The 15,109-nt window shown below is 40.4% G+C and overlaps 1 protein-coding gene across 2 annotated transcripts in view; it reads left to right on the top strand.

Annotated features, from left to right (window-relative positions):
* The window catches only part of LOC124551979, a 200,257-nt gene that overhangs the window by 138,244 nt on the left and 46,904 nt on the right, over positions 1 to 15,109 (top strand). For both annotated transcript variants that reach the window (XM_047126482.1, XM_047126483.1), the window contains exon 9: positions 8,103 to 8,148. In XM_047126482.1, the coding sequence (XP_046982438.1) occupies positions 8,103 to 8,148 (46 nt within the window). The remainder of the gene's footprint in view (positions 1 to 8,102; positions 8,149 to 15,109) is intronic.

The following is a 15,109-nucleotide window of genomic DNA, read 5'->3' as shown; positions in this document are numbered from 1 at the left end:
GCTGAGCTACCATGACAGCATTCCACTTGACCATCACAAACTCTTTAACAGTTGGCACCTATGCACAGATACATCAATTGCTTAATAGACATGTAAAACTTCTCTTGCAATTTTCTTGGAATTGCCATAGGAGTGCACCTTATTACTTGTACATTATGTTGTTGTAATGGCCTAATAAAGGTGTACAAAGTGTGCAGTACATCCTTGAGCCCAACGGTGTGGCCTCGCCTTCTCAGAAATCACTGACAGATAACACATGAATGTCCCTCTGCATGCTTTAACTCGTGCACAACAGGACATTTGTAAGGATATAGGTGCAGGTCCTTTTCAGTAATGTTTCAACATGATGATATCTTAATTCCCACTTGCTCAGATAAATGGCATTGACATTTTGTTGGACTTTGTTCAAGTGAAGGAAAGTATGGCGCAATATTTCCAGTATTTGAGCTCTTTGCACATATTTACACTTCTCATTCGCTACAGAGTCCATTATGAACCAATTTGCCACTAAGATTTGTGTTGCCTACTTCATTGGAGGGTTTGCCAAAAAACTTGCAGTCTTAAACTCTTGAGCAAACAATTCCACACCCTTCGCCATGAATTTTGCTTTTCGTAACACTTGACAAAGAATACATAGTTTTATTGTGAGCTCCATTTTGTGATGCATCCAAGTTGTCACTACATACACATCTGCTCCTCATAGTCACTCAAACATATCAACACGGCGAAGTGCTCAGTACAGAGCATGCAGAAGATGCGCGTGCACACACACGACAGCAACTGATTGGGGGCATCAAAATCGCAATTTTCAGCATTTTCATTGATGTGCAGCTCTCATATTCATTAACAGGGGTGAATACTGTGCCAGTTTCATAAATATTTTGTATGCAAGTTTTATTTTGCCCATGCTATACATTTCCATCAGAAGTGGGCTTCTAAGCTGTGTGTTCCACGTTGCTTCACAGAGAAGGCAATGAGTAATGTTTTTCAGGATGTCTTGTTATGCCCACCACTTATGGAATTGTAGTTATTCCAATTGATTGTTCTCCCCTGCAGTGTTGGGTGCTAGAATAGACTCAGTTATTCCTTGCCTGTTGTAAGGGGCGACTAAAGGAGTCTTATACCTGGTGGAGCTTTTACAGTGATGACTCTGTGATTGTTAGGACGCCCATCAGTTTTAGCTCGTTTCACAATATTCCCTCAACCTCTTCTGCATAATTGTTTGTGGTCCCCTTTTAGGATTTGACCTCCTCTTTCCCACTTTCCTAAATTTCAGACATTTGGGGAAGGGTGCCTTATGTGGTGCATAATGTAGCCGCCATGTGCTGTGATCTTCTGCACCGAATATTAGACTAGATTTATGTTCACAACTATAATCCAGGGCAGCAGCCCATATGTCGTTGGGTGGGGGGAGGGGGGGGGGGCACAGTCATTATGTACAGGCATCACACTGCTGGTGCCTGAGTTGTAACTTCCCAATCTGGGACTCTGGGCAACGGCTAATATGCCAGGCAGCCTTTGCTGTGGTGGGGTGGCACCCATGGGAAAGCCTCCGACTGATGTGAGTGCTGTACCAGGAAATGATCTGCAATGAAATGGATCAAACACAGCCTTTGCAAACATTGTGTCAAAATTCATTCCCCCACACCCACAACATTGGCACAGAGGATTGGTGCAGCTGGAGTTGCATCGTCCTACGCATCATCAGCTAAGAGGACACCTGCCAAGGTGCCCTTCTCAGAGGACAAAACAGGCCAACAGTCTACCACTACCCACTGGTTAACATACCCACAGACTGCAGATCAAAGAAAAGAATGGTGCTCTTCCACCCAAGAAGTCAAGACAGGATACTCCTCACAGAAACTGAAGTCTCAAAGGGACAAGAAGGATAAATTGGAAGTTAAAGTAAACTCTACAGCTCTGCTCGATCCACCATCCCCACTCTCCCATGGTCAAGCCCATGAAGCCCATGAAGACCGATGAAGAACGGCTCATTCAGGTGGTGCAGCAAAGTAATTCATATTCCTATTTCCCCTTCACTGCTTTCTCAGATCCCATTCTGATGTTCCTTTAATGGAACTGTAATGGCTACCATTGTCAAATGGCTGAACTCTGTCAACAAATGGTACTCACTATGTCGTTGGCATGGCGCTTCGGAAGATACGGTTCTTTGAATCCCAATTCCCTACTATTAAAAATTACAAATCATACAATTCCCTACTATTAAAAATTACAAATCATACTGTACAAATTGGATTAACATCGGAAGGGCATCTGGAGAAGTCTGCACCCTCATTCAATCTGACACTTTCAACGAACAGGTGCCACTAACTGCTGCATTGGAAGCCTTGCCTATTCATGTCTTCCTGTCAGTCAGGGTAACAGTATGTAAATCTATCTACCCCGAGACAGATCTATACTACATCACGAGCTGGTGGAGCTATAAGGGACTGTTGCCTCGCCCCTCCTCCTGCTTGGGGACTTCAGTGCTCATCATCCTCTGTGGAGCAGCCAAACCACACCTAGCAGAAGCCAAGCAATTGAGCATTTACTTTCAGAACTGAAAGTCTGCCTCTGTAACAATGGAACTATAACACATTTCAGTATGATCCATAGAACATACTCCACCATAGATATTACAACTGCAGTCTGAGCACGTTGCCCTTTGTGGTGTGCGTACTGTAAGACCTTTGGTACACACACCATCAGATTATTTGACTTGTCGCTCTAACGAAGTTGGCGAGTGTCAGCAATATGTCTCGTGGTCTTATCGTGGCGTGTTTATCTTCTGCCGTTAGGTCAGACGATAGAAATGCCACTTGCACACTTAGAGTAGCAGATTGATGGTGACCAACTTTAAACAGAACTTGATTAATTTTCACACACATTTATTAAAATAATAAAAAGCATAGACATTACGTAACGTGATTCTGGATGTTGTTTACAATTGACAATCTGAAGTTCCTTTGGTCTTGGTACGTTAATCTTATTCTCACATATCTCTGATACTTGACAAAGTGTCTATACATTTACCTTCATGGCTATGTACAGGAATATGATAATCTTATTAGGCGCAGACTGAAACTTGACTATAGACTGGTACAGACTGGTGCAGACAAATGCAGACTGACTAATCGAAGGTCTGTACACTCGTTATAATACCTCGCACGTTCAGGTATCACTGCACAAGTGTGATCTGCGAGGAGAAAAGGTTCTACGTTAGCAGCAATCTCATTGGCTGCGTTACATATTAATACGCGGATCGGCAGAAGCAGAATTTGGTCCGTCTCTAAGGCTGCGCCATTTCGTAGCGCGGAGACGGACGAGCGTTGCGCCTGCGCTGTTGTGCTTAGCGGGGCGCGCTCTAGTGGGAAAGTTGTGTACGCGCTGACTACACGGAACTATGTACACAACACTCTTAATGCAGTAGTCGATCCATAGCAACCTCTGTGACAGCGACCACTTTCCTATCACTCTCTTTTTCTCAGTACATCGACCAGTGGAATATGCACCTCGACAGTCACTTCAGAAAGCCAACTGACAAGCTTCCACCTCCAAAGCAACTTCTGAAACCAGTCAAGAGAAGAGTGTCTTAGGAGTGGTACAAGATGCTGTTGACATGATTATACACACTGGTGGGATGGCCGTCTGAAGAAATAGGTGCAGCTGTCAGAGCATTGCAGGTTAGTTGAAAACATAATCACCGTCCTTCTTCTGAACATTTAATAGCTTTGAAGGCATGGCTTTTAATAAAGAACAGAAATCAGAAATGTTTGGAACAGTATGGTATCATCTGTGGGAACCCACACACTATCGTCTCAAGTATTGACTAAACTCCACTGCATTTGTGGCCACCCATCATCCACAGTAGTTCCTGCCATCTCCCTCAATGCCAATATCTGTACTGATCCTGCAGTCATTGCTGAATGCTTCATGGCTTACTTCACCAAAGTGTCCACATGCAGTAACTGCCATGCTAATTTCCTGATTCTGAAACACCCACTGGAGCGAAATTTCTTAGCCTTCCTTACAGAAGGCTTTGAATTGTGCAGTGTTCTATTTAATGAATGGGAGTTCCACAGCACTTTAACAGTGTTGAGAGACGGGCCCTGACCCTTATAAAAATCGATAACCAAATGCTTAAACACTTTAGCAATGACAGCATACAACAGACTCTTCAGTTATCAATTGTATTTGGCAGGAAGAGTGTTTCCCTCTCAATGGCAGGAAGTGGAGTTTGCCTGCCAATGGTTGGAGGGTGTTATTATTTCTTTCCTGGAACTGGGTAAAGACTCTCAAATTTTGACTAATTATTGACCATTTTCTCTAACAAAAGGGCTGTGCAAATTATTTGAAAGAATGGTTTCCCAATGTCTCTGTTGGTGCCCAGAAGCTAGGGAACATATATCACAATTTCAAAGTGGCCTTCAGGAGTTCCGCTCCATTATAGACCTACTGATTCATCTGGAATCGGCAGTGTGTTATGCTTTTGCACATTGCCACCATCTGATCACCATGTTCTTTGACCTACAGAAGACGTACAATACAGTGTGGTGCCATCACATCTTGTCTACATTGTGTGAGGGGCTTCTGGGGCTGTTTACCCATTTCTCTCCAGAATTTCCTACCCCTCCAATGATTCAAGGCCTGCATAGGTTCAATTATCAGCGACCAATACTTACAGGAAAGTGGAGCTGTGCACAGATCAATTCTGAGCATAACCCTCTTCGATATTGCAAGTAGTTGTATCATGACTGATGTGGGACCCATAGCCTCATTATCACTTAAGGTGAACAACCATTGTCTGTCTTACAGCTCTCCATCATTGCAAACCACAATGTGTCAACTTCAGAGGACCATATAGAGTCATGGATATCAATTTTCACTTGTGAAAACTTGGGTCATGCACTTGTGTTGTCGTCTCAGGACTGCGCAACTGGACCAGAACTTTGTTGCTAACCAGTTGCTTGAAATCGCTAAAATTTTCAGGTCTTTTGTTTCACAATAAGATAACTAACACAGTTACCACATGTGCACCAGCTCAAGGCAAATTGCATTAGGGAGCTTAATATCCTCAGATACCTCAGCAGCACCTGCTGAGGCACAGACCACAAGACCATTTTCTGTGATTTTATAGAGCTTTGATTTAATCCCAATTGGACTATGGACATGTTTGCCTACAGGTCAGCTGTGCTGTCAGTACTGAACTTGTTAGGTCTGGTTCACCACAGTGGTGTGCCATTGGCATCTGGAGCCTTTTGTATGAACCCTGTAGATAGCCCTTCTGAAAGTAGTTGGTGTCCCACCACTGAGGGTCAGATACCAGCAACTCTTGGTGAACTGTGTGGGCATAATGTTCAGATGTCTACCCATCTGTGTTACTCAACTCTGTTTCACAATAGTAGTTCAGACTGTTTACAAATTGCTCAAAAATGGGTAGACCAGCTGAGATACAATGGGGAACTCTGTTCAAGGGCCGCCAACTGCCCCTTTCTTATCTGTCTTTGTAAAGTTCCGTCTTGGCATTCCCTGTGGTATGTAACCAATCCTGTGATTCAAATGTACCTCTTTGCATCCCAAAGATAAATGCTGATTCCACCGTTCTCAGATGCCTGTTGCTTTTGCTTCTCAGTGACTACCCAAATTTGACATACATCCACATGGATGGATTGAAAACTCCTCATCCAGCCATCCTGATTTAGGTTTTCCATGATTTCCTCAAATGGCTTAAGGCAAATGCTGGGATAATTCCTTTGAAAGGGCATAGCCAATTTACTTCCCCATGCTTCCTTAACCTGAGCTTGTGTCCAATATCTAATTGCCAACCTGTGGGAGGGATGATAAATACTAATTTTTCTTCCTACCTTTCTTTCTTTCTTTCTTTGCACATGCAAAGGAGCATGAGAAGTATTGTCAGCCAATTATATACAGTGTATACACTGCAGAGTTAGTCCCCATATTACAGGCTGTGTAGTACATGAAAACTCTTGCCCCAGAGGATTTCCTGGTTTGTTGCAGCTCCATGAGCTGCTTACAAGGCACATCTTAGTGCTACCCCAAAAAGCTTTTGGTTGCTAACATCCAAGACCTCCACAACTCCAGATTGACAGTAACATTCATCTGGACACCAAACAATGTGGGTATATTAGGAAGTGAATTTGCTGACAAATTAACTGAAGAATCATCCAGAGGTGTCAAACTTGAACTTGGAGTTCCAGACACAGACTTACGATTGCAACTGCAACATCAAATTTTGAAAATGTGAGATATTGAATAGCAGGCTACCCTGACCATCACAAGGTGAGAGCTGTCAAGGGGACTACCAACATATGGTGTACTTTTCTTCTGGCTTCTTGGAAAGGTGCCATTACACTGTGCTGACTGCGTATCAGCCACACCAGACTTACCTATGAGTTCTTTTTGTGTCAAGAGGACTCTCCTCAATGCAGTTGTGATACTCATCTTACAATTGTCCATATTCTCATTGAGTGTGCACTGTTGGCTCATCTGATATGATTAGTCAACCTATCTACTCGTATGTTGCTCCTTCAGATACTTGAGAATGGGCAAGCAGCCACCAAGGTCAAACATTTCCAGTGGGAAAACGGATTTTATAGCAAACTTTACTACATCTACATGTTCAGGGTCAGGGACAGTCTGTTGCATCTGTACGTGTGTGAGAAAGAGATGGAAAGGGGAGGAGGGGGGAGAGTGTCTCTCACTGCAGTGTATGCCCGAGTGGTGTCACTGCACTGTTGTGCATTTTTGTACCTTTACAGTTTCTTGACTACTGTGGCATATTCTCCATTTCCCATTAGCCTATCCTTTCTATATACATTTAGATTTACACAATAAATGCCACATTTGTCAATTTCTCTTTTTACCAGCTGACTGTACCTAGTATTACAAGCTACTGCTTTTTAAGATTGCTTTTAAACTCTGGGGAATTTGTTGCAAAATGATTTGGTATTTGATCACTAGGATTTTAATTATTCCATCTATGTTGACCGTTTCTGTAAGTCTTACACTAATGCTAGGTCTCTTAGACCTGTCATTATCTGGGTTGGATTGAGAGACACCTAATCAAAAAATCCTTCATGTGCACTCCACACAGAGGCAACTACCTAGGTAGCAGCCTCCGATGTATAGTGCACTGCTGACCTATTTATGGGACCCCTACCATTTTCATCCCTTTGGCCATGAGACCAAGAAACCACAACTAGCTTATTACAAAACCTTTGAAGTCAGTGGTTGAAGCTTCCTACTTAGTTCAGAACCAGAGGGCGTCAGTCAGTTCTGGAGACAATACTGTGGATTGAGAGCTTCATTGAAATAGTGAGCAAAGCTGTTTTCAGTACTCTCTGCCAGTTGGTGGACTGATCAAAGTATGATCCTGAATCCCAGATGACAAGCATCACTTGCTCAGGCTTTTGCCACTGTCTGCAGTTGGATGGATCTGAGGCATACACACAGAGTGCACAAGGTGACTTTTCTATCCCTTGTTGCCAAATTTTCCTGATTGAAATTCACCATATGTTTGAACTGGGGATAGATGTAATATCCAAACTGATCACTGCCCCCCCCCCCCCACCCCCCACCCTCCCTCCCTGTCCCCTTCCTCTTCCACCTGCACCAGGCCCCTATACCTACCACTGACATGCCATTCATAGTGTAGTGGACAATTGGTGATAGATCCTGTATTTCCTGTAGAGGACGGTGCTTCTACAGGAGAGGACAGTTCAAGAGGTAACTTTGGTAACGATATTATTTTAATTTCATGATCTCTGTTACACTTCGAGGATTGTAAAGTTGTTTAAAATCCAAAGCCACAACATCCACAAAAGTGTTCTGTGTAAATAATGGATAGAATTTACAGGTTCCTTAAAAATAAATTTGTTTCTTAGACTTTTGATAAGGTTATGCTCACAGAGATTCAGTTTGTCAGACTCAAAATAATTAAAATCATGTATACCAACAAAGCACATCTCCTGCTTCAGACAACTAACAATGCAGCTACTAAGTCTTAAGCTGAACTACCATCTCTGTTTGCCTTCTATACATCATTACTCAGTATTGTATTAATACTTGTCAATTCCTTGCAGATGACTGTGAGAATGAGGATTTGTCAGAAGAGGAAGTTGATGAAATGTAAGTTCTGTGTACTTCAAGCTTTTTTATCTTATATCTCATTAGTTAATAAGTTCAAGAAACCTGTGTTTTAAACTGTCCTTGCTATAGCTCAATATTGTTTGTTGTTACAGCAGCAGTAGCATTTTGCCTATCATATTTGTGTCACTATCTGTAATAATTGTAAGAACGTGCGGATTTCTTGACTAGAGATGAAAGTTTCCCATTTTTCACAAAGACGTGAAGACCACCTTCAAAAACTAAGTAACTGATATTCTGGATACCACCTGATCAATACTTAGAACACAGAATTTGAAAATAACTAAAGTTCATTTTTAGCCGAACTCATAGGAGTCAATGTTTGATTAAAAACAACTGTCACTTCTGTAATCCTCCTGGCCTCAATCTCCACTGACTCACTGTTTGAACACTCTCTGCCCAATAACTTCCCCATCCTCCACCCTGTCACCCCCCCCCCCCCCATCCCCCCATCCCATCCCTCTCAGCCCATGCATCAACATTGTAGTCTTCGCACGCCATACCTCACTGGCTCCAGCACCCACATGCTGCATTCCTAGCCCATACTCCTGCCACCCCTCCCTCATTTCTAACCTGATCTCCTTACATGTGTGCCTGTCGATGAGTCAATGTTCCTGTTGTACGATGGATGTTCTCCCTTACATCTAAATTATTTAATTAAAAACAGTTATTTATCATTTATGCTTTCAATCACTTTAGGTTGTAATAACATTAATGTTCAGTGTTACTATAACCTGGTGTTATTGTAATCAAAGTGATTAGTAACATAATTAATAAATAACAAGTGCAGAAAATGAACGAATCATATAGTTTCTCAAAAATCTTTTTTCCAAACTTTTCATTTTTTTTTATTGTCTTGATGCAGTAATATGTGGAAGCTTTAATAAAGTGTGGCATGAGGGGTCAAAACACATCGTTATACCATGGCTGCAAAGTTTTGCTATGAGCTGTGGACACTGAATATGTCAAAATGATTTACTAGGGTATGTGGTACAGCCACCAGTTGCAGATCACTTGCAAATAAGAATATACACATGATAAAAAAGACAAAAATGCTAGTACATGAAACCACACATTTTTATTGATGGTAAATACTTTCCTCTTGTTGATTAACCATGTTTCTCTTTATTTAGAAAGACAGAAATGTTAGCAACTGAGTTTGTAGTCAAGAGACGCAGCTATTCCAATGAACTATAGAAATAAATGCAGTTCTTTCACATTTAATCTCTTGATTAAGGAGAAGAGGTTAATGGTAAGAAAAAGCATTTCTTTTCATACTTTTTTAATGAAAAAGAGAATAGGTTGTCAATTTTTTCTGTGCACACAGCATCTTCTTTTCTCACAGCACAGAGCCAGTAAGTGTGTAGCAGATGGTAGCTGTCCTACTTCTCCCATCCTATTATGACAGGAGTATGGGAAAAGACAAAAGAGCACACATTGTTTACTGTAATCTACAATGAATCTATTTCTGTTGTAAATGCATGTTTTAAGTGAGTGCAGATCCTCTGTTTCCCATTAATCATTTTAAGCTGTTTGATAGAATTTATCTGTATACTATTTGCCGGGTTAATTGATGCCCAATCAACATTGGAAATAACTGCCACCATTCTTTTGTAACAAGTTATTCTTTTAGTTCCTCGGTATTTATTTAAAAATAAGTATGCTTAATACTTAACTGTGAAACCATTCTCCCATGCAATACCACTCAATACCACTTTAAGTGAAACTGAATCTACACATGTACTGCAGTACAATATTTGTACTAAATAACAATGTTACTTCAATGATTGGTTACAATTACTGAAAGTATCTCAACAGAAATAAAAATCAGTCATCAGCTGCACAAGAAAACATGGTTTCAGCAGTTTAAACTGTCATCTTCAGAAGTGAAATAAGCTCATATGCACAACATCAAAATAAGAGTGGGATGGCAGTGTCCTACAAAGTATTGAAAGAAAATACATGTATAAATCAGTATATTAAAAACAAATGTGCAAAGATTGAACTGAAGTAGTAAAACGGGTCTGCTAAAATGAATGTAAAGGAGTTAACCTTGAGAATCACAACATACCTATGCTGCAGAATTAATAAAATAGTGACATCATTAAAATATGATATGTGCAATGAGTAGCAAAACAATGAACTGTCAAATCATGGATTGTGTGTAGTATGTGCAAAGGAAACCAACCAAATAATGGTGATATGAGCAGCATTGAACAAGCATATATACAAAATGGGAGAACTGGTGTGCATATAAACTGTAATGAAGTCTAAAACAGTTGAAGTTCAAGTATGTGTTAAAGCTTATAAAACTATATAAGATCATTAACAAAAGAATTTAAAATGCCTTATCGTGTCAATACATTGTTGATTAAGTGTTGCGTATTCACAAATGTATAACAATATGTTGTATAAGTGTAGAGTGGACACTTAGCAGTTGCATAACCAGTGTTGAAAATGTAGCTGTGCTTCATCTCAGTTACACAGTGAATGGTTACCTTTGCTTCTTGCAGTGTTTGCTTTCACAGAGCAGTGCACAGATTAAAAATGGAGTCTTAAAAAGTGACAGTAATGTACTGATTGACCAACTCAGCTGCTCGATGTTGGCATTTATATATTTCTACTCATGTTTTTAGAAGCCTCTCCTCCATGAGAAATCTTCTAACATCTTACAACTATAATATTATATCTTCAACAGCTTTTATATCTTTTGCTAGTTAGATAGTGAAACAACAAACTAAAAGACATTGGAAAAGATTGTGTTTTTCTTAGTACAGCACGTTTTCACCGAATACAGTACAATTTCAGTTTATAGACAATTGGCATAAGATGCTTGATGGCCTCTGTGAGCCAAAATTCTAAAGACGCTCATAGTTGGTAAAGGATGGTGGTAGGTTGATGCTTGCTAGTGTAAATCCAAATGGACGGGCATGTGGTACATGGAAGACCCTAGAGACCCATCCTCCATCTATTGAACTCATGGTTCCAAAACCAGTAGAAAACTGTTCTTTTTCTTGTGATTTTTGTCTTGTGGCCATTAGGCCATGGTCCAAGGCATATATGATGTGCCTAACATTTTGTCTTCCAGTGATGAAGACATCATCAGAGGCTACAGAGACTCAGAAAACAGTACAGGCTTAAAGAAGCTCCACAAATCAAACTGTTTTATGTGTCTATGCAATGGTCAGACTGAGATGCCCTCAGACTGCTGAGATCACTGAGTCACACCAGCATATGTTGTGGAGCTTGCAGTGGAGAATAATTGGTACTGTTATTTAGCGCTAAGGCTCACCAGCTCCTTCTCTTGGCCTTGAAGGCCCAGTGGATTTTCACTGGCTGCTGTGTCAATCTTTGCCTGCAGATGCAGTATGGAGGGACATGTGGTCAGCATGCCACTTTGCCAGGTGTTTTGCCAACTTTCCAGACCATAGAGCTGCTGTTTCTCATTCAAGTAGCTCCTCAGTTGGTATCACTAGGCTGAGTGCACTTCTTACTAGACGTCTCAACCAGGAAAAATCCTGGGCAGCTCACAGCTTATCTAATTTCAGTCCTTCTTTTCTAGTAAAGTTGTTTCTGTGCTTTTGAATTTCTATGGCCTCTCTGTACACCCGAGCATAGTTATGATTCCAGCATCTTGATAAAACCAAATTGTCAGAGAAATAAATTTGGTGGTTTCTTGATACCAGTGCATGATCTGCTTCTGCTGATTGATCTCTGTTTCACAGATGACAATTACTCTTCTCTTTCTTAAGTTGGAGGTTACTGCTTCTTTTTGCAGTTTCTATGTACACTTGACCATATGTGCAAAGGATTTTATGTACTCCTGCTATGACAGGCAGTGAGCATATGGTCTGTGCATTCCTCAAATTTTCTGCACCTGCACTGTGTCAGTGTCTGTCTTTTTGGTACGCTGGTTATGCAACTTGTAACTGTTTTTACAAGTGAGAAGAATACTTTCCCAGTAGTTGGCTCTTTTTCACTAGCAGCTCCATATCTTTTACGGTGCAGTGCCCTATTTATCCGAGTAGCCATTTCTTCTGTAAGCAGTCCAACATGTAGGCCTTACTTTGGTTCCAAGATTTTTTTACCCCAGGCAATTAATTTTTTGATCACTCTTCTTTTTTTGCAAGGGACAGTGGCTGGAATTTCTGTGAATGTATCTTCCCATGTGAGTGGGGTTCCTGTAGATTTTGTATCCTAAAGTTCCTATGTGTTTTCTAAGTAGTTGTATATCCAAAAATGAAATTTGACCTTCTTTCTCCTTTTTTTCCCACCAAAGTGAAGAGCATATTATAAATAATATCACACAGAAAATTTAGAAATTATGATGGTTCTTGTTCTTTCTGAGAACATGCAGTGAAACTGGCTCCAGTCTGCTGAAACCAACGTGAGGGTTTCTCCTTTGCCATCTGAAGGACTGCTTTTTCAAATTTTGACCATATACAAATTCTCTGCAATTGTGCTGAGTGGGTATCCCATAGCCACTCTGTCAGATTGACCATAGCATTTGTTGTCCTGTTCAAAGTAAATTAATGTGAGATAATGTTTAAAGAGATCGGCCATACCTTTAGCAGAAGTCCTTTCCAACTGTGACATTCTTATTAAGAGGAACCAAGTAAACAATGATACAACATCAACACTTACCCATAATACCTCTTGGACTCAACATGAAAGATTTTAATTGTTTGATAAAATGACCAAAATCTTTAATATAAGTATCAGTATTTCTATAAATAGCTGTAGGGGAGTGGCAAAGCATTTGGTTATCCCATAGTTTGGACAGTCAATATTGCTGACAGTAGGTCTCAGTGGAATGCCAGGTTTGTCAATCTCTGTGGTAATTCCTTTCATTTGGTAAAACCTTCTTGTGATTGGGAGAAATAAGAGGAAACTTCTTTATTATGCTAAGAACAGAAGTTACAGCTTCTCCTTTAAGCTGTTTGTATCTTCCTGCTTCTAATATGTTCTGAATTTTACTGTAGTATTGCCCTTACCTGACGGAGTAATTTGAATGCCCTAAGCAAAACGTAAATGTCGAGAGAATTTTCATTTAACTTTTAGTAAGATACTACTAAGTGGTTTGCTTCTAAGCAGTATTCTGGCTTATTCCACATGTAATTCAACTACAGGTTGTTTAAATTTAAAAAAAAAAGCCAGATTCAATCTTCAATATTGGTAACAGTGCCTTCTACTGGCATTCTAGAAGGTGCAATTACATAATTTCATCCTTTGGCAGTATGAGCCATATCTGCAGACTATTGAATTTTTCCTTCCATCTATTAGCTGACACCACACAATCTACTTCTATGGTTTGTAACATTAAACTATCCAATTTATCACAAATATTATGACAGAACTTATTACTGAAGAATGTTGCAGCTCCATTAGCTTAGAGTTCACAGAATCACATGTGATAGATGCATTCTCAGAGCAGCACTGACTCTTTGTGATCATAGACATCATGCACAGTTGCTGAAGTGAAGTTTCTCTTCCCCTCAGAAAATTCAGTGTTGTTGAGGTGTCTCTGCACCACAGCAGAAAGGTGACAGAGCTAAATAAAAGAGATTTCTTGTGAAACTAGGGAACCATGAAACTCATTTCTCCAATATCTTTTACCAAGATCGAATCATTATTATGCGAGAATTTATAGCAAGGCCATAGAAATTCGAAAGGACAAAAAACGTTTAACAGAAAAGAAGATGGGCTGAAATTAGACAAGTGCTAAATAATGCAAACAATGCCAACTCTTCCCCCTTACAAGCTCCACAACATGGGATGGTGTGACTCAGCACCCTCAGGCAATGGCCTGATAATGTCACGATCTCATCATTGAGGGGATATGTATAAAGAGTTTGATTTACTGAGCTTTCTCAGTCTTTATAACTCTGATTATGGCTTCAGCATTGGAGCACAAAATTTTTTGTGTGCTCTTTTTCCAATTCCACAGTTAACTTTCATTCTCAATGATGAAGTTGAGATGCACCAAGCATTGTATCAATTTACTATCATGGTACAATAGGGGCACTATGAATATATTGTCAGAGTATCCTGATTATCTATTACGTTTTAAGACTGCATAATTGAGCAGTTTCTTTTCAAAATCTTGCAATGCTAAATTAGCCATCAGTTACAAAAAGAAACTACTAATCATGAAATCATCTCTCTCTCTCTCTCTCTCTTCAAAATTCTGGTTCTTAAGTAAATAATAAGTGGAGCTTTGCCCATGTTTATGATACTATTCCCAACTCAGGTTTGCAGTTAATGAATGATAAAGAGTGAGCATTAGATACTTCAGTGAATATCAAAATTAACAAACCAGGGCTGTGAAATGCATTGTTTTTCTCTATACAGGGTGAACATTAGTAAAACTGACACACTGCAGGGACAGATTCCTAACTGGAAATGCAGGAAAAAAAGGTCCTATGAACTTGTGTCCAGAAGTGGACAGTGTGTGTGCAATGACAACATCCATGTCACAACAGATGTTCAAAGTGGCCTCCATGGGATGCAGTGAACAGGTTTACACATCACATCATGGATTGCTGCACTCTTTCATATGTTCCAGTCTCTCTATGAATAGCGTCACAGGCATCATGGAGATGCTATTGAAGGGTCTATACATCAGGAACTAGTTTAGCATAAACAACCTTTTCAGATGCCCCCAGAGGCTAAAATTCAGGGAGTTTAAGTCCACTGATGTAGCAGGCCTTGCTACAGGGCCTCCGCATCCTATCCAATGTCCAGGGTAGATGATGTTGAGGTGCTGGTGAACTGTAATGCGGAGGTGGGATGAAGCTCCATCATACGGAAACCACATAATCTGCTGTATTGCCAAAGTCACATTCTCAAGCATCCCAGGCAGAGGGTTCTGGAGGAAGTCCAGTTACATTCTTCCGTTGAGGCATTGTGGAATAATAACTGGTCCAAGAATGTTGTCACCAAG

This window comes from Schistocerca americana, chromosome 1 (assembly GCF_021461395.2).
Source record: "Schistocerca americana isolate TAMUIC-IGC-003095 chromosome 1, iqSchAmer2.1, whole genome shotgun sequence".
Classification (NCBI taxonomy): domain Eukaryota; kingdom Metazoa; phylum Arthropoda; class Insecta; order Orthoptera; family Acrididae; genus Schistocerca; species Schistocerca americana.
The sequence above is the reverse complement of the archived record's forward strand: the minus strand, read 5'-3'. Positions and strand labels throughout refer to the sequence as shown.